The 19,892-nt window shown below is 39.2% G+C and overlaps 2 protein-coding genes across 3 annotated transcripts; one reads left to right on the plus strand and one right to left on the minus strand.

Annotated features, from left to right (window-relative positions):
- The first annotated feature begins 2,364 nt into the window (after window positions 1-2,364).
- LOC102776316 (lysophosphatidylserine lipase ABHD12-like) lies at window positions 2,365-8,010 on the plus strand. 2 transcript variants are annotated; one of them, XM_006798653.2, is made up of 13 exons: window positions 2,365-2,412; window positions 2,669-2,887; window positions 4,193-4,295; window positions 4,519-4,638; window positions 4,826-4,856; window positions 4,957-5,002; window positions 5,711-5,840; window positions 5,947-5,984; window positions 6,403-6,482; window positions 7,235-7,317; window positions 7,415-7,493; window positions 7,586-7,719; window positions 7,833-8,010. In XM_006798653.2, exons 2-13 carry the CDS (start codon window positions 2,785-2,787, stop codon window positions 7,858-7,860), a joined length of 975 nt encoding a protein of 324 aa, XP_006798716.2. In that variant the 5' UTR covers window positions 2,365-2,412; window positions 2,669-2,784; the 3' UTR covers window positions 7,861-8,010. The 2 variants fall into 2 exon arrangements, with proteins under 2 accessions (XP_006798716.2, XP_006798717.2); XM_006798654.2 differs by lacking the exon at window positions 2,365-2,412 and having other exon boundaries at window positions 2,420-2,887; window positions 7,586-7,709.
- Window positions 7,990-19,412, minus strand: pygl (phosphorylase, glycogen, liver). The gene is made up of 20 exons (XM_006798652.3): window positions 19,105-19,412; window positions 18,563-18,664; window positions 18,370-18,448; window positions 17,918-18,021; window positions 16,047-16,178; window positions 15,685-15,796; window positions 15,297-15,379; window positions 15,051-15,188; window positions 14,538-14,630; window positions 14,149-14,295; window positions 13,871-14,034; window positions 13,062-13,176; window positions 12,781-12,882; window positions 11,437-11,584; window positions 10,337-10,395; window positions 10,118-10,259; window positions 9,827-10,034; window positions 9,615-9,749; window positions 9,447-9,513; window positions 7,990-8,593 (listed from the first exon to the last, which is right to left on the minus strand). The coding sequence occupies exons 1-20, from the start codon at window positions 19,345-19,347 to the stop codon at window positions 8,405-8,407; spliced, it is 2,562 nt and encodes an 853-aa protein (XP_006798715.2). The 5' UTR covers window positions 19,348-19,412; the 3' UTR covers window positions 7,990-8,404.
- Between the last annotated feature and the right edge of the window lie 480 nt (window positions 19,413-19,892).

Here is a 19,892-nt window from a genome sequence, read left to right on the forward strand (position 1 = left end):
GCTGCGTCTTGTTTTGAATAATGTGTGTTGCAATGCTATCTTTTAGGCAATATTCAAGCACAGAAGGGGGACTTTTCCTCAGCAGCCAAAGTTCAAAACTGGATGCAACCATCTTTGGATCAAACAACCCCTATTAGATTAAAGTTGCACAAGACATTATGCTGGCTTGGTTGAATCTGCACACTCAGCACAATCAACAATGCAAATCTAAATATTATCTGCCCTTTACTTAAAATACCTCAGAGTGTTTGGCCTATATTTGTTTATATTTAGCTTCCAAGAAGTCAGACTTTGCTCTCTGAAGAGATTTGTGTTTCTTCCTTCATTGGCTACTTTTTCACTTATTTTTGTCCAGTCCTTGTACCTGACCATTTTCAGATGAGTGTTTTTTGTTTTTTATTATGCCTCTTAACACTTACCTATGAATTATTCAAACACACAGAACCAGTTGTACTTCTAGCAGCAAGTCCAAAAACTCATCATTTGTTTTTCACAATTCCTTTGGTTTAATCTATGAAAAAGGCTAATGATTACACTGTTTGATAGGAATACAATATTTCTGCACCAGTAAGGTCAATTACAAACTTAAAAACTTGCCATATCTCATCGCGCTGCGTGTTGCGTGCTGTACTGTGTGGTTTTGTGGAAACTGGACAAGTGGAGGACAAAAAACTGGCAGACCTTAAAAAAAACCTATCTGCAACAAATCAACGTATTTTATTCCTGTGTGTAAGAAACAGGAATCAATCCGGCAAAGACCTAAAACAGGACCTGAGAGATGCAGCCACCCTTCAGTTGATCCATCTACTGTACTGTACAATGATCCCAAACACACTTTCAGTGGAGTAAAAACTTACCTATAGATAAAAATATACAATGGAAGACTATCAGTCATGGAATGGCCTCCCTGGAGCCTGCATCTCAACATTACTGAAGCAGTGTGGGATCATCTTGGCAGAGATTGGAACAAAACCCAAACAACTTCCAAAGAAAAACAAATGAATGTCCTTCAAGAAGCCTGGAGAACTATTCCTGAAAACTCTTTAAAGTACTTAGAAAGGACATGTTGCAGAATAAAGGTGCTCATACCAAATATTGACTCTTAAGCTTGTTAGAATTGTACAAACTGTGTTTTTGCTTTATATACTCTGTTTTCATGGATGTTTGCAAATAAGTCATTACTACTTAGCAAAATAAAAAGAAATGAGGGGTCTCTCAATACATTTGCACAGTAATGCATAAGCCATAGGCTACAAGCTACAATCATAAGAAGAATGGCTCCCAAGTAGGTCTTCATCTTACCAAAGAGCAGTTTCAAAAACAAGAACACGAATCATTCCTGAATATAAGTGTGTCAGTGAAATGCTGTAGTCCAGGATAAATGTGAACAGTTTCACTACAACTGCTCTGTACTGATTTCTACTGTTTATAGCATCGGTTCATGGATGACCAGGAGTGAAACTAAGTTTATTGGAAAAACAAGAAAACAGTAGTTTTCTGATACTTTCTTGGCTTTTAATTTATTTGCTAGCAATTTAAAAATGTGTGGGACACTGAATATTAGCTCAACCAGCACTGACCAGACAAATGCTTCCCCTCCTAGAAAAATCAGTTAAACCCCAGGGGATCAAATAATTGCATTAACAGTCTTATCTTCCTGCTTTCTTAGATACAGATTGTTAGTTGTTAGTATGAAGTGATGAATAATTACCTATCACAATGCTCTTACATTCAGTTTTGAGGGTTTTTCTAGTTCTTAACATATGAAACCAATCAATGTCCAGTATTCAACTCACATAAACCCTGAAAGCATCAGCACCAGTTGCTAAACTCCTGAAAACAAAATTATTTTCATATTTATATCTACTTTTACCCTCAGCTTTCTTTCAGTCCAGGTGGAGGAGTGGATTTATTGCATTATCTAATACAATATTGGCTTCATCTTGGTTTAAAATTATTTTAAATATTGACCTAACTGTGGAATAAAGATGCATATACTTAAATGGTGTAGTTAACGAAACAAATGTGATTGTTTTAAATTTATAGTAGTTTTAATATTCTTAATGTTTACACTAAAAGAAAACATCATCCCTTAAACACCTGTTGCATGAATTCTTTTACATTTTTAATTCATTAAATTATTTTTGAGCAATAAAAATAAAATAATCTTAGTGTTTACATTGAAAAGAAACATAATTTAAACATCTGCCACTTGCATTTTTAAATTTGCCTTTAATTTTTCTTCTGTTTTAAGAATTTTAATGATATATAGTTGTGTTAATATGTTTACACTGAAAGGAAACGTAATAACTTATGCGTCTAACGTGTAGATTTCAAAGAACGTTAATACCCACAATTCCTTGCGGCCACTTGTCAGCCGGGTTTGTTCCTGTTTTGTTGATTACATCGGCGGTAAGGGAGTTTGTGTCCCTAAATATTCTTAATGCATGTTTTCTTCTTCTTCTTTCTTTTTTAAGTTAAAGAAAGATGTCCACAGGCAGGGAGTTTTTGCCTTCTTTGGAGAGCACTGCACTTTGATCGACTTTATTTCTACATGACTGACTTACCGCATGAAATATTAACCAATAGCAGAGCGGCAGAGGAGATGATTAGTCTGAGAAGAACGTTGACCTCTTTTCACTTTATTTCACAACACTCTTGCTGTCAGGACAAGATCCCTGCCGGATTCAGTTAACTGGAAAGAGGAAAATTCGCATACCCTGATCTGGACAGCGGGCCAGATTGTGTTGCTGTGGAGTGGAAATAATTTCACCCGTGGCAGAAATGAAGAGAGCTATTTCATTTCTGATAACGGTCTATGTCTCGGTGCCTGTCATTTTATACCTGTTCCCTTGGATACTGGGCCAAGTCATATTTGCTCACTTGTGTAAGTAATGTGTCTCGAGGCCTGGGTGTTTATTCAGAGTCAAGTTATTACATGTCGGATAGAGCAGATCTATCATTTAAATGTTTCCTAAAGTCACGTAATACTAAGGAGACCAAATCGCCATACGCAGTGTTGTGTAATGTTTATGACAAATGTTCTCATTTAAATACTAATGCTAAAACAAACACTGTTAACAAGTTAACAACCTGTTGATCAAGATTATGTATACTGAACATCATTGTCATTATCCTGTTAAGTTCATTATATTAATATTTAGATTTGTAAGGCATCATCAGTAGAAGATTTACCCATTTCATTTGATATGTTACTCTGCTGTCAAAAAGAATTCAATCAAGGAGTCCTCTGAGATTGGTGTGATACTTAAGGTGTTTTAAATATCAGAGAAAACACTTGAGAGTCTGGGTTCCTAGAACAACACAAAATGAGTTAATTGTTATACAACAAAATCACAATAATAGTATTTTGATATAATGATCATTTGTCTCACACTGGAAAAAATGTACCAAATGCTAGTGGCAATTGACTGCAACCACCACAATAACAAAAGTTTTTAATTGTCTTTAGGATGCTATTAAAATTGGATTCAAACAACTTCTATTTGAAGGGATTTACGTAGCTTGATAACAAAAGTTTGTTTGTCTTTACAATAATAATTAGTATTACAGGACAGCCTGGCCAATGACATGCCATCTTTCTGTAATTTTACACATTTATTTCTTACAATTTAAGCCAAAAGAGTCTGATTTCTTTCATTTATCAGAGCACAATTTTTCTGTTATGCCGAAAAACTGAGGTGTGCTTTTTAAATTGCACGCTTTCCCCAGCGATTAAGTGTGTAGTTAAACCTTGTTTGACATCGTTGAGGTAGAAGAAGATAGAAATAGAAAGAAGAGAGACGGATGATGGAGAGAAAGCACAATAGGAGAAATCTATCAATCTATAAATTCTATGGAACTGACAAAGCAACAGCACTGAGTTTTGAGTTTTCTATTATAACAGCCTGGTTCATAGTAGAAGAGTACAGGTGCTAGACAAATAAGACTGCTGTGCAGCTAGAATCCCATATGAGACAAGGACAGGGCAACTTTCCTCTCCCAAAAATCCAGCAACTTGTCTCCTTGGTTCCCAGATGTTCACTGTACTGTACAATTTGATATGTTACAGTTTAAGGTAGTTTGATATCTCATGGTATACAGTACACTGCAGCATAATCTGATATAATCTAATAAATCACAACACGACATACAAAAACATGCTGACCTTGTGTGCTTTTGTTTCCTGTAGTGAGGTTTCCATTCTTTGTGGATCTCAGCAGACCTGAAGATGTCCTAAACCACACATGCAATTTCTACCTCAACACAGAGGAGGGGATCTCAGTCGGAGTGTGGTAGGTCATTTTTGGGATCCTGTTGTGTCCATTTATGTGAATCACTCGAAAATACCACGTGCATATTAAGTACAGTTGGCTCCAGACTGAATATAGCAACGGTGTAATCATTTAGCTGGATAAGACCCACTCAAAAGCTGCCTGCGTATCTTGAAATGTAAATGGATTTGTTTGTATTGTTCACTCTTTCCCTTTTGTCCCTCTCCGGCTTTGTGTCTCATAGGCATACGCTCCCTGCCAGCCAATGGGAGAAATCCGCCAGGAGAAGCCCTGAGTGGTACCGGGAGACTCTGGGAGACGGCACTCCTGTTATTATCTATCTCCACGGCAACACAGGGACCAGGTGGGATAAGAGCAGTAGGATAGAGTCCTTGAACTGATCCTAATGGAGTCTAGTGGGTATTACAGGACTGCTCAGGCCCCTGGTTTTATCCACAGGAACAAAGCACACAGGGGTTTGTGGGTCAGAGTAAATGAGACTGAAAGCCACTTGATTACTTGTATTCATTGCTCTTATTTTGCTTCTGCAGGGCAATAAATCACAGAGTACAACTGGTGAAGGTAAAATTCATAATCTGAAGTATATTTATTTTTTTAAATTCTGGTAAAATGCTTTTAACTCTAAGCGTTAAGATGATATTCAGATGTTTTTCTTTTGTAGATCTTAAGTGCTGCGGGGTACCATGTCTTATCTTTAGACTACAGAGGTAAGATGATTGTTGCTCATTAAGGGATCATTTTTCTGCTACACACAAACCAGATCTTCTGTTTGTTGTCCTGGAGGTTTGGAGCTATATATAAAAGCTCAGAATAAACACTTATAAAATATATTTCTTTCCTCTGTCAGTAATAACTGCATATATATCAGGACGTAATAAAGAATTCACCAGGTCCTTAGCAGGTCTTTAAATCATTTAAATACAACACATGTCCTATTAAACAGACAGATGGCCCTGTGACTGACTGTAGAATACTTTGGTTTGCAGAGTAGTTCATGGTTGACTTAATGCTGCAAAACAGGCCCAAATCCTCAGCCCTCCACCACTATGCTGTGCATTATGGCGAAACATCACTTTGGGCTCATCTGTCCAAAGGACATTGTTCCATGAGCCTTGTCATTTGTTCTGATGCAACTTTGCAAAGTTTTATTTATGGAGAGAAGAGACTTTCTCCTGACAACCCTTTCAAACAAGCCATAATTGTTCATTCTTTTTCTAATCGTACTGTCATGAACTTTAACTTTCTAACTTGAGGCCTTTAGAGTCTGATATGTGTTGCTGGTTTTTTGCAGTTTTTACGAGAAGTGCATGGTCTGACCTTTAGAAAATATATAACAAAGGAGAATCTGTTTAAAAAGTCATCATAAGTCTGTCACTGTCAGTGAGTATACTGCATAATCAATATCTTTTAACAAGGTTTTGGAGATTCTACTGGGGATCCCAGTGAAGCTGGATTGACCAATGACGCCCTCTACCTGTACCACTGGGTAAAGAAACACAGCAGGGGGAGTCTCGTCTGTCTGTGGGGACACTCGCTTGGCTCCGGGTCAGTTTCTCATGTCACGTCAGCCATGTCCACCACTCATGATGCAAAGCTAGATGAAAGCTTTAGTAAGAAAGGAGTTTAAAACATAATTGTTTTTTTTTTGTAGGGTGGCAACCAATGCAGCAGTGAAAATACAGGAGCAAGGTAGATATTTAAGCTTACTTTAAATGCCCACTCTACCATGGGAAATATGACCTTTAGGGTTACTTACGGCTGTGTGTGCATGCACGGCCTGTCACTGCCATTTTTCAATGGACTGAATCATTTATTTGTTCACTAAGTCACCGTTACACATCTTTTCCACAGGAGAAAGTTTTATAGATTACAGTAGAAGTAATAACAATTATCTATAAATAGGGTAGAACTACCTCGGTTCAAAGTGCCTCACTGTTACAAACCCCTTTGGCTTAATGTGCATTTTGCAGTTAATCACTGAACAATGCAGCATGATGTTTCATTAGCAAGAAAACAGACTATTCAAGTCTATAAATGTAGTTTTTAAACTCCAATCATTCATTTTATTTTCTGTTTTAATCAACTGCATTTCAATGTATTTAATCAGGGTCTGCTGTTGATGCTTTGATCCTTGAAGCTCCATACACAAGCATCGGAGAAGTCGTAGTCAACCATCGGTTCACGCAGGTATGGACAGTCATTGCACATTTGTTTAACTGCATCTTGCAGCCCTGTGATTTGCTGGTGTTTTCAGCAAAACACAGCTCTGTTCACTTTTGTCTTGTTCAGAAAAAAATTTCATTCCCTAATGAAGTGATTGCTAAGAGATTAATCACTTCATCAGCTGTTTGTGTGATTTTAAAAAACAAACAAACAAAATAAATAGATAAATCACTGGTTATTTTTAAATGAGCTACTCCAGAATAGTGAGTTACAAAAGACAAGACTATAGATTCACCACAGCTTTTGGTTTTTCTCAAGCCCAGTTGATTCCCTGTTTAATCTATACCAATAAAGCAACAGTTACATAAGAATAATTGTATTGTTAAAGCCCCTCAATTGCAACAACAATTGTGAAAGTTAGCTGCTCTAAACTGAGTCTAGCTTTGTTGGCATTCTCTTCCTGTTTATAAAAGAGGTTTTCCTGACCAGCATTGCCAAATATTTCCTTAAAGTGGATCACTGGGATTCTCTAATGTTGGATCTTTATTATAAAGCATGAAGTGCTTTGACATGACTGATGCTGCAAAGAGGGATTATATAAATACAATTCAACTAATATAGTGTAATTTTGTGTATGCATTGCTAATATTTAGTCCACCTCCACACATTTATAAAGTAGACTGGAGTCTCTCACAGAACCTTCTGTTCTGTCAGTGTTTTTGTATGCCGCTACAGTGCACAGGATATTGCAGCATATTTTCCATCTTTTTTTCCAGATGTACAGGTTCCTTCCAGGATTTGAGAGCTTGCTGTGGAACATAATGAAAATGACCAACATAGTATTTGCTAATGATAAAAAGTAAGTGTGGCATATTTTACTCCGAAAGAAATGCAAAGAAGTGTTCTGCATTTCCACATTAGATCTCTCTCACGTTTTTACTCCAACATCTTTGCAGCTTGAAGTCCCTGATCAGTCCACTTCTTATTCTGCATTCAGAGGATGATAATGTTGTTCCTTATCACATGGGCCTGCAGGTACAGCTGGTACTCTTCCTCTCCATTTGGACAATTTCCTCTAGTGGACTTTGCTGCTTTTTTGTTGAATACTCTGTATTTGTTGTCTCCAGCTGTACGAGATATCACTCCAGACTCAGAGGAAATTCAACACAGATGCACACGTCGACATGATCTCCTACAGTGCAAGTCTTGGATTCTCCCACAGAAACATCTACTTGGATCCCAATTTATCAGGTGTGGTTAGGTAAGGTAAAATCTAAAACTGATTAATTGCTTTTCCATTGAAGGCGGTCTATTATGTTCATTTTTAGGTCCCCTTAACCCCTAAAATGAAAGCTTTTTCTGTTTTGGTTGCAGGAAATTTCTAGAAAACCTGAGACACTAGAGTGGCGTTCCCTCCTCCGGGCTCACAGTTCCTCATAGTCCTCATCTCTTTGTAGGTTTTGTGAAAAAAGTCCAACACACTGGCCAACTTCTTGCACAAAAGCTTCTATATCTTACAAAGATGTCAATAAAAGCACAGTACTGTATGTCATTACACTCTGTTTTTATTTCAACACCGAGAGGAACACGTGTTGATCAGAAATGTAAGTTTGCATACTTAAGTTACAAATGCCTTGAAATCCTTGAAATTGTTCTGAGTTTTTACAGAAATGTAACAAATGTGAGAACAGCCAGCTGACTGTGATCCTACTGGATTCCTGAAACCTCCACACACCCCCATAATGTTAAATATGAGCAAGTTATTTGGAAATACTGAAGCTTGCTCAGCACAGTGACTCACAGTTTAAGCCTACTACATGCATTGTGCTAAAGAAGTATAACAATGCTTTGACAGCAAAGAAGTCCTCAAAACAGTTCAGTGATATGCAAATTGAAGGCTTAAACCAAACAGGAACAGTTAATATGCTGTAAACAAAGAGGCAGCCTCACAGTTTCTTAAGAGCTTTGACAGTTTCTTCGATGGCTTCCCTGGGCTCACTTGGTGGCGGGATTTTGAGGTTGGTCGGCTCCACGCCCCACACCTCTGTGGCGTACTCTTTGATGGTTCTGTCGCTGGAGAACTTTCCCGTTGCAGCGATGTTCTTGATCACCATCTTCGTCCACTCCACTGGATTCTTTTAGAGAAAAATAAAAATATAATTTATCATTTTAGGTTTTATATTTAGTCTTCTAAAAGTGTGTTGGTAGCAAATACTTAACTTTTTGAATGAGTGTGCAAGTGCATGCATCATGGTGAGACTCACACTAGCCAGTTAATTTTGCAGGTTTGTGTATGCGTGTGTAAAGTCCTTTAAACCTCCATTATTTTTAATTAACCAGCAGGGGGCTTTCTCAGTTTCCAAAAGAAGTCCAACTGTTTTTTGACCTCAGTGAACATATTTTAGGGAGTTTTTGGACTCAGATGCTAGTGTCAGGTGTTATTTAATACAGCATGATATCCATTTGGTAAATGATGGCCCACTTTAGAATTAAAGATAATTGAGAAAGCAGGATATGGTTTTGGGCGTGGCAACCCTGTGGTTGATAAGCTGGTACTGTATGAGTGCGAGAACCATCAGTTTCTTCAAAACGTCTGTTGTCAAGTGCCCATCTTTTATATGCCAAACACTGCACATCTGTCTGAACAGATTTGTTAATACCTGTGCAACCCTGTGATTAAGGGTTTAAAAGCTACTCATGCTTTGGTTTAATCAGCAAAAGTCAGCTGGTGTGCTCCAAGTCCATGCAAGATGTTCTAAAGTTTTTGTATTTGTAAACAGCGAGAACTTCTTCCTGTGGGAAATGGTTAGAAATGGTGCAAAATAACAGTGTAGAGAAGTACAACTGTAATTAGAGCCGCATGTGCTACATTAAAGAATTTGATACTATACAGATGCCAAATGGGGAAATGTAAAGCAGCCTTTTTATGAAAAACAAAAGGAGCAGACCAATGAAAACTTTGCAAAGGTGTTGCAAAGCGAATGTCACCTTGTAGAGCTTGCTGACTTTTTCTTGGCATTTCACGTAGGCTTCAAAGTCTGCGAAAACTTTGAAACTGAAAACAAACAGACAAACAAACCCAACAACCGTCAGATTTTTATAACATTTAATTGCTAAAGACAGGATCAGCTGATCATGCAACTTGAAATTACTCACCGGTCATATTTGAAAAGCATCTCGGTGACGTCTTTGAACATCTCTGGATTTTTGGGGCTAAAGAATCCACTTGTGATCTGATCCATCACTTGCTTCAGCTCAGGAATCTTTTTGTAGTATGCCATGGCGTCATATCTAACAAAGAACAAGTAAGAAAGTTGGGTTTTCGCAGCATTAAGTTACAGATCAAAGTCTCTGAGAGACTTCCTTACCCCTTTTTGTCCATTTCAGCTACATCCTCTACCCTCATGCCAAAAATGAAAAGGTTCTCCTCTCCGGCCTCCTCGGCCATCTCCACGTTGGCTCCATCCATGGTGCCGATGGTCAGGGCTCCATTCAGCATGAACTTCATGTTGCCTGTTCCTGAAGCCTCTGTGCCTGCAGTGGAGATCTGCTCTGACAAATCCGTAGCAGGAATCACTGAAGAAGAGCACGTGAAAATTTAATTACTTGCAAAACATCTTTCTCACTTTATCTGAGTGGCATTTTAAAGCGAACGGTACCTTTCTCTGCAAGAGACACTCTGTAGTTCTCAAGAAAGATGACCTTCAGCTTGTCGCCCACCACAGGGTCGTTGTTCACCACATCAGCGACTGAGGTGATCAGCTTGATGATCATCTTTGCCATGTGATACCCTGGTGCAGCCTGCAGAACATCACACAATCATTACCCTTCTTTGTCTGTTCATCGCACCAAAGTGTTTGATTTGGCTGATTTGCTACCTTTCCACCGATGATCACAGTTCGTGGTACAAAAGGTGCGGTAGGGTTCATTTTGATGCCTATGAAGCAAAATAAAATAAAGAAACTCTATATTAGTGATTTAAACAAAAACCATCTGGACTCTATTCATTTTCAGAAAGTTACTGATTTAGTCAAAATTAATGAATTAAAAACCTGCTCACACATTTAAGGCATGGAGCAAAGCACACAAAAAGCAGCATTTTACACACTCATACAGTCATTTTAAGTAATTTTCAGTGTTTTAAATTTTGGGGATTTGCATTTTTACTTCTTGTTTTACAGATCCATCATTTTCCTGCTGGCTTGTTTCCGAAGTTTGAAAAGAAAAACATTTGGGAAATATTTTTCGCTTTCTTCTGAGAATTTGATGAGAAAAAAAAAATGCTACCAGTCAATTTCTTTTAGCATACAGATCAGAATTGGCTTAAAAAAAAAACAAAAACAAAAACAAAAACAAAAAAACCCAACGACCTAACAGTGCAGATCTGCTAGGCTGCTGCATGCTCCAGCTGTACATACAGTTCTCAAACTGAGGGGAGCAGTGAGCCACTGCAGGTGAACAAACATGAAAAATATAGATTGAAAGAATTAGTTATGCAGGGAACAACAAGTGCCTCATTAAAATTCAGCTCGGATGCTTTTCATTGCCAAAAAACCGACACGTGGTCAGCAGAAAACTTGAGAACTCCTGAGCTGAGCACATCTACATAAAGCCAAAATGTAATCTTATGCAACTCATTGGCATGAAGCTCCCTGGATTGCATGACATATATGGCATGTGTGTGCAGAACATTTCCAAAAAAGCAAAGGACTTTAAGTGCAGGTATAGTCAGCATCATGTTGCACAGAAGAAAAGTGCTGATGAAACTGCTGCTGTCCTGTTTATTACAACCTCAGGGCTGCATGGAAAATCCCCACAGCTGAGTCAGACGGCCACATTCTTCATGTTTGCTTTAACATGCACAGCTGGGTGGGCAGTCTGCCACATCGGGACATGTCAGATTGTGTCATGTAAATTATCACTCAGAAAATCAGCCATTATTAAAGCTTTTGGCACTGAGCAATCAAACTGCACGTACGGTTGTACATAGTGATGATGTGCAGGCAGTTAAGGAGCTGGCGCTTGTATTCGTGGATCCTCTTCACGTGGACGTCAAACATGGAGGCTGGGTTGATTTTCACTGGGTACTCCTTCTCCAGGTACTGGGCAAATTTCACCTTGTTGTCCTGTGACAAAAGGAAAAGAAAAGAAATACATACCAAGTATGTGACTTTGCAGGAAGATGCTGAGGTGAAATTGCTAAATAACTGACGAGTGCCGCCTGGACACGTACCAGGTTTGAAAACCACAAACTGCAATCATGCACAATCAGATCGTTTGAGCCTGCAATGATGTGCACAGGCATTTAAAAATGATATGTAATTTTCCACCGAAGATCAAATTTTTAGTTTCATGGTGCAGCAGAACAAACACTACCATGCAATCATAAGCTACATAAGCGTAAGGGCTAATATTTAGAATCAATTCATGTAAGTGGAGATCATTTATCTGCATTTCAGGAGCGGGACCACACCTGATACCCTCCCTTTCTGGTCCTATGTCTATCTATGGCTCACATGGGTATCTGCCTAGCCTGCGAGCTGCTGCCAGCCCGCTCTGAGGCCTTCCCCAAACTGCATCATCAATTTACGATGGCCCATCTGCCATTGTCCAATCTAAAAGGAGGATGTGGTTTCAGCTAGTGAAACTTATTTTAAAGAAAAAAAAAAGTATCAGAAGAAACCAATAAATGCTATATGCAGTTCTGAGGCGTTCTTGAATCCAGTGCCATTACCACATTTTCTGTCTGGATAGTGGTGCAAGGAGTATTTACTAAAAGACTGCAGAACAATGCTACGACTGGTATTAACAGATATGATTTCAGTACAAACAATAGTGATGCAACAATGTGTAAACCAGAACCAGTCCAGTGGCAGATGGTTGTGAAATCACTGAGCAAAAAAGATTTTACAGCACAACTCCTGCTTTACTGCAAGGGACAGACAGAAAAAAAAACAAAAAACGTGATTTTTAAATATTCCACAACTATTCTTTTATTTCTGTAAAGTAAAATGAATCCATTATGTCTGCCAGATGAATGAAGTTCAATATCGTCTTTCAAGTGTTTGAGCATTAGACTGCTTTTGACTGCTCCCTTATTTCCTGATGCCCTTGCCATTTATCCAGACTTCATACCATCGCTGGGACTTCACAAACCCGTGTCCTCCCAGTTTCAAATCGCAGATTATGTAAGACACTACATCTGGAAGCCACTCCCAATGAAGCTGAAGTATAAATGCCCACTTTTTTAAATTGTACTCTTAAAAGCAAAGTAATTGAATAAATCTACTCAGGTACTTTGCAGTGACACTTTCCACGTTACCTGTTTCACTTTAGAGACATCGCGGATGAAGGTAACATCATTAACAAGGTCATTCAGCTTGCGCAGCTCATCGAGGTCCCTCACATAATCCTCCCCGATGGCCTGAAAGACACTTAAGGTCAGGCTAAAATACGCAAACACACATCGACAGTTTACACTTCAGCAGACTGTTTGTAAAATAGCAAGTAAATGCTCTGCCAAGAACACAGCCGCTTGATACATCTCTAAAGATTTAGGGGTCTTAAGCGGTCTCTTGGCATCATTATGCAGCTGAAACAGACCTCGGCTATAAGCTCCGCAAGTCCAGGGTTACAGAGGAGCAGCCAGCGTCTGGGAGTGATGCCATTGGTTTTGTTCTGGAACTTGTTTGGTTCTAGTTCACTGAAATCACGAAACCTAAAGGAGGAAAGAGAGAAATGTTCAGAAGGATAGCTGTTATACTAAAGCTTTTAAAACCAGCAGCAATACTACAGCATTTGTAATGGTCTCCTTAACACATAGCATTCATATACAGAAAAAAAATGAATAATTATCATCTCCTGCTGAATTTGTAAGTTTGCTCACTACTTGTTTCACTCAGTGACATGCAAATCAGTTGATAACTTTCATGTTTTGTTTTGGATCTTTAGGTGATATTTTGTCTCTCTCCATTAAAACGAAACTACCCTAAAAATGTATGTTGTGTTTGTGTGTTTGGAAGCGAGCAAACATAAGTATTACCCATTTAGCTTCTGTTTTAGAAAAAAAAAAAAAAAAAAATTGGACAGTACACGTCAACAAGCAGCCACCTGAAAATGTCCTTCAGCATTACAGTACCACACAGGTATTGAGTTTTGGCCTTTAGGAGAGTTTCAACATGCAGTTGATGTAATGGTGAATAAAAGAGGTAAAGATTCAGTCCTGTTGTAACATATGAAGCCATGCTCGTTTAGCAACAAGTGGTGCAAACTTTCTCTTTTAAAAGCATCTGTTATAATGACATTTAAAGATTTCCTTTTTTACTGAATTTAATGGCAGCTGCAGCGCTCGTTTGGTCTTTAGTCTGATATTCGATTGACTTTTTTACTGCATCCAGCAGCAGAGGGCTTACACTTGGGTCTTGATGATGTTGGAGTGTATCTCAGCGACTCCGTTGACTGCGTGCGATCCCACGATGCACAGGTGCGCCATGTTCACCCTCTTGCCTCCGTCCTCTTCAATCAGAGACATTTTCCTCAGCGTGTCCATGTCGTTTGGATAGAGAGCTGCAATATTCTGCAGAAAGAGAATAGATGGTGACATGTCCATCCCATGAATCATCAGTGCAGTTTGTCATTATGGACACTCTTAATGCCAAACTAAAGAACTGAAAAAGTCCAGTATACGTACATCAAGGTGGGCCTGATTGATCTGGTAGATGATTTGCAGGTGTCTGGGTAGGAGTTTTTCCATCAGCTGCACAGGCCAGCGCTCCAGAGCCTCGGGGAGAACTGTGTGGTTGGTGTAGGCAAATGTGCGCGTTGTGAGGTCCCAGGCCTGAAAATAAAGATAAAGTTTATTCTTTTGCAGTCATTTACACGCATTCTTGATTTCATCTCTTCTCCCAGTTGATTAAAAGCCTCCAACTGCCTGCATTTTACTTCTTAACATGACAGTCAACTTCTTCTGCTTTGCCTATGCAATACTGAAGCATCTGTTTCTTGTGCTACCTTACTTGCCCATAGTTGTTCATGATTTCCTAATTAAAGCTTGTTTTAAGTCGGTCAATTTCTACTAACCGTGTCCCAGTCGATTTTCTCAATGTCCAGAAAGATTCTCATCAGCTCGGGGATGGCCATGGCCGGATGTGTGTCATTTAGCTGGATGGCTACCTAGAAAACACGGCATCCTGTATTTAGATGTTGGTTTCCTTCCCGTTGACCTCCTATAATTGTTGCTATAATCTCTTTGAATTAAATGTACACATTGCTTAATTTTTGCTCCAAATCAGATAAACACTACAGGTCGTACATAAATTTAATATGCATGGTGAATATCTTTCCCTCATCTTTCTAGTAGATCACCGTTCTGCTTTAATCTTCTATGAATAAGGAACTTTATTGTGCAAGTGAAGAAAAACTGACTTGTGCTGCCACACAGGTTTCTTTGGAAACAGCAAAATAACTGCTCCTTGCTACAACAGGATGGTCAAAGTTACAAAATACAATGAAGTAATGAACTGCAAATCCACTGAAACTGATGCTACCATTTTGCCTTTCTTATTATAAATATTAGAAAACTCAGAGTGTTACTTTGTCTGGGAAGCTCTTGAATGACGTGCGACCGGGTGCGCCTTTCTTAGTGGTCTTGAAGCGACGGATGATGTCTTGGAGTGTGGCTGCCACGACAAAGTATTCCTGCTTCAGACGAAGTTCTTTTCCTTCAAAAAACTGTAACAACAAGTGTTATAAGTGGAGGAAAAGAAAAGAAATGAAATATGTGACTTGCACTTAATGCAAAAGAGTGACGATATTGAAATTGACTTCCTATAAACTTACATTGTCATTTGGGTAAAGTACACGGGAGATGTTCTCCGCCAGGTTTCTGTTCAGAACGGCTTGGATGTAATCTCCCACATTAACTACAGACAAATATTACAAATTCAATGCTTTAAATTTAAAGTAAAAGAACAAAAATGTGCAGGAGTGCATAAATGCATAAATCTTGTTGCATGTTTCCAGTCTTGCAGCAGTTGTGCAAAATTTGTCAATTGAATACTAAAAAAAGGAAACATGACTTTAAGCAACTATGCATTTGTTAAGTGTAATTTCCCAGTTTGTTCTTGCAATGACAAAAAGTAGTTGGAGCCTCACACCACTGCTGGTAAAATATTCAAGCAGCCTCACACAGAGAAATTTAAATGGACAGTGAAAATTCATGACCTACAGTCTTTCAAGTTAAAATCATTGGGAGCGCGGGCAGACCACAGCCTCATGGTGTTCACAGTGTTGTTCATATAGCCAGGGATGGGTGTGTCATAAGGCATTGCGAGAACCACCTGCAAGTTAAAACACACAAAAACCCCAAAACACATTTATAGAATACTGTGATGTACTCTCCCATTTTCCCAACTGCCCCAATAACCAAAAACACACCATAAATTTACTTTTTTATGCCTTCTTTATGGACGTTTATGGATGTTTGTCTGTTTTGCTGATTCTCATCAGCTGTAACTAATAAAGACTTCCATATTCACGCATTGCTGAAATAACCTATTTCTTACTTCATCAATAATTCTGTATCAGTACCTGAGTGTCAACCCATTTTGGGCCATCTCTCGTTTCCTCCACTCGTCCATAGAAGTGCACGGGCAGCATGTACTCGGGGCGAGCCTTCTCCCAGGGGTTTCCATGTCTCAGCCAGTCATCTGCCTCCTCCACCTACAGTAGGTCACAAGTTAGAGCTCCAGGATAAGAGTCACTGAACGAGACACAAAAACTCCACTTAGAGCCTGAGGTCCAATCAGGGCCTTATTCCAAGTGGCATGTTCAACAAACCAAGTTAAATAATTAACTCTGAATCGATCAACTCAGACTGGAGTTGAGAATTAGTTCAATCAGCTCAGAGTATATTGACCTTGAGTAAAGCATGTGCATGAGTAGACAAATTCACGATTCATCATGGCAACAGATAAATAAAGAGCAGAAGCTCTATTTTAATAATAATAATAATAATAATAATAAAAAAAGAACATGTCTCAGTGCTGATTATGATATTTTACTATAAAAGACAGGAGAGAACAAAGGAGTTATGTTAGTTTGCTTGGTCCACTCTGTCACCATGACAGTGGGATGGACCTGCCCTCAAGTCAGTTTTTCATTAAACAAAAGCTGTTTTTGCAGAAGTTAAATATGTCAGGAATATAGGTCATCTTGGGACAAACATGTTGCAATAAATGCTGGGACAAAATAAATAAATAATAACATAAAGGGAACATAAATGGTTTAGGACAGGATGAGCTGAGAAAGAGTTAGAATAGATCTAAGTGGATCTTTTTTGGATCTATCCTGCTGTGAAAGTGGGCTCTGACCTGGACATGGTTTGCTGATCTGTTATGTGGAGTCACTGCAATCTGACCCACTGAGACTGAAACGGGTGATTTTGAGTGAAATATACAAACTTTTACAAAAGTAATCAGATTACAAGCAGACTGTCTGCAGGCTACTTTTTAAAAATTCTCTCAGTTCAGCCTCATCTTTACTCCAAACAGTGTGGCAGACTTTGTACAGAGAAGTTATTTAAACAGTGATTGCTACAGTGTTGTAGAGTAAATGTTTCCAGTGGGGACCGCACATGCAGTCTGACAGCTGCAATAGTGTCCACAGAGTCACAGGGTTACAAAGAGGTAGGCTACAGAGTATGGAACATAATCACCACCTTTATTCTCATACATTGATGAGTGAACGATCATGAAAGTGTTCATCTTAAACATAATAAAATAGTGACCTACTATCCAACTGGGATCTTTGATAGCAACTTTATGAATGAGGAAATTAAACTGAGTGTCATTCAGCTGGCTCGTGTGCTGCAGGAGGGGAGGAGTCAGAGTTTGGTGAAGAAAACCTCCCAGTGATCAGGTGAAGTTTACAGAGTTACTCCCGTGATTGACTCACAGTTGACGTTAACTCATCTCAGGGTTCACAAACTCGGAGTTGCTGGCTACAGCAGCTTCCTCGAGTAGATTTTGAGTTTACACTGTTCACCAGCAACAGGGATTGATACATGCAGGGTCAGTCACACTGTGCAGGTTTATAGTTTGCTGTTCAGAAGTCCATGTTTACACTGAGAGTTTGAACTTCAAATAAGCAGCAAAAAAAAAAAAAGGGCAGAAGCCTTTTGCTTTATCACAAGATACACAATGTTTTGTTCCTATACAATCAACCAACCAGCTTCTTGCATCACTCGAGCAGTGCTAAACAGAGCTGAACACAGGTCTTTATTAATGATTAGCTTTAAGAGTATTCTGACCTAATAATTTCTACTTTGGCCCAAATCAGCCTTGCGTTCTAGAAAAGTGAGAATATGTGGTCGAGTTTAATCAGTTTCATTGTAGTATAACTGCAAGAGTCCACAAAAAAAGGGTAATTAATGTAAAGCTTTGAAAATAAGATGCAGGTACCTGCCAGCCATCTCTTATCTTCTGGTTAAAGATCCCATATTCATATCGAATGCCATAACCGTACGCTGCAAGTCCCAAGGTGGCCATTGAATCCAGGAAACATGCTGCGTGCAGAAGAATTAGACATGAAATCAGAAACATAAAACCCCTTTAGTGAAATTAGAATTGAATTTATTTTAATGGCTGGAAGTTGATAGAATAGGCACACAGAGATATTTGATAGAGGAATGCCAAAAATAACCTGGAAATAGCAATGACATATTGCTGTAGTGGAGATAAGGAGTTCACCTGCAAAAAGACTCATCTTTAACCCCTTTGCAGAGTTGCAGCACAGTGAATTTTATTCTCTGTTTTCCAGCTTTTCCTGTTAGTTAGGACTCCCAGAGGTGGGCAGTGAAAACCCTTTTCCTCCCTTTCTCCCAGCCTCCTTTGAAACACTTGCATTATTTTACCTGCCAGTCGGCCCAGACCTCCATTCCCCAGCCCCGCATCCTCCTCCATCTCCTCCATCTCCTCCATGTCCAGGCCAAGCTACAGCAAAGCATTAAAAAACAAAACAAAAACAGAAAGAAATCAGCAGTGTCATTATGTGCGGTCAGCTTGTGCGGCTGTGGATGCTGCAGAAATTGCTGCAATAAACCAGACCTGATAGATGGCTTCATCGCAGGCGTTCTGCAGCCCGAGGTTGATCATTGTGTTCTGGAGTGTTCTGCCCATGTAGAACTCCAGAGACAGATAGTACACTCGCTGGTCATGTGGAAAGAAACAGAAACACTAAATATTTGCACCTGCTACATCATCAGTCTTCAACTACCCCAAAACACTGATAAAGTCTTTGTGTGACTGTGGCTTTTGTTGCACTTTCAGAAATGAAGCAGTAAGTGCAACAGCCAGCTATTTTTTCTGCATAAAAAAACAGAACAGTGGCTCATTCTAATAAGGAAAGTTTTATGCAGCGTTTAAGTACCTCCCATAAAAAGGGAAACACTAAAGCGCATAAAGTTGTAGTTTTTTTTTTTTGTTCTCTCGTTTTAAATGTCAGGAAATGGATTCTCTGAGAAAACAGTCTACATGTAGAGATATTTTTAATCTGCCAGTTTGACACTGCAGAATAGGTTGGCTGCACTACAGCTGTGTGCGCGTTTGTGGTGGAGTTTAACTTTGACACTAAAACTTCTTGCTTTTACCTTTGGGTCCACCTCATAATAAAACTGCTGTGTTCTGATCCATCTCCCCACCAGGTGATCTCTCACGGTGTGGGCCAGGGCAAAGTAATAATCCCTTGGCGTTGCAATGTTTCTGTCTTTCACCAAAGTGAAGTGCAGGTGTCGATTAAAGCCCTTCTTCAGCTCTGCCACGTTCTCCACTCCCACGATCCCCCTGATACTGATCTGCTTGCGCTTCTCCTGGTCGGTGAGAGGTGTCGCCATGGTGGGTGCGCAGTTTCGGGCCTGGGAAACCGTGCCTGTCCTGGACTGAAAGTGAAGTTAAATGGGAAGAGAGTTGCCGTTTTCATGCACTAGTCTCCTCCTCATGCTGGTTGTTATTGGTGAGTGCAGGGGGAGGGTGTTGCCCTGTGGTGCCTCTGCTGACCTGAAAACAGCAGGAAGCAGAAACACCACAGATAAAGAATGAATGGCTCTTTATCTGCAGGGGTTTTTTTTTAAATTTTTTATGATTTGATGTTATTTAAAGGTGAGGAAGTGCTGACTGCCCTGAGTGCTTTTATATGTAACGTAACAACACATGCAAATATGTATACATGCATATGATAAATATATAAAATATTTTTTAAATATAATATAGAATTTTTTGCACGCTGTCATTTTGGGTAGCTTCCAAACTCTGTCTGGCCCCTCCAATAGGTCCCTAGAGACACACCAGGGGACAAACTAATGATTTTATCCGAATCGAAAACTTGACTTTTTTATTCTTCAGATAATTACTGAGGAGTTAGAAAATCACTAATTTGCTG

The sequence above is a fragment of the Neolamprologus brichardi genome, chromosome 19, assembly GCF_056152115.1.
Source record: "Neolamprologus brichardi isolate AB-2024 chromosome 19, ASM5615211v1, whole genome shotgun sequence".
Taxonomy (NCBI): domain Eukaryota; kingdom Metazoa; phylum Chordata; class Actinopteri; order Cichliformes; family Cichlidae; genus Neolamprologus; species Neolamprologus brichardi.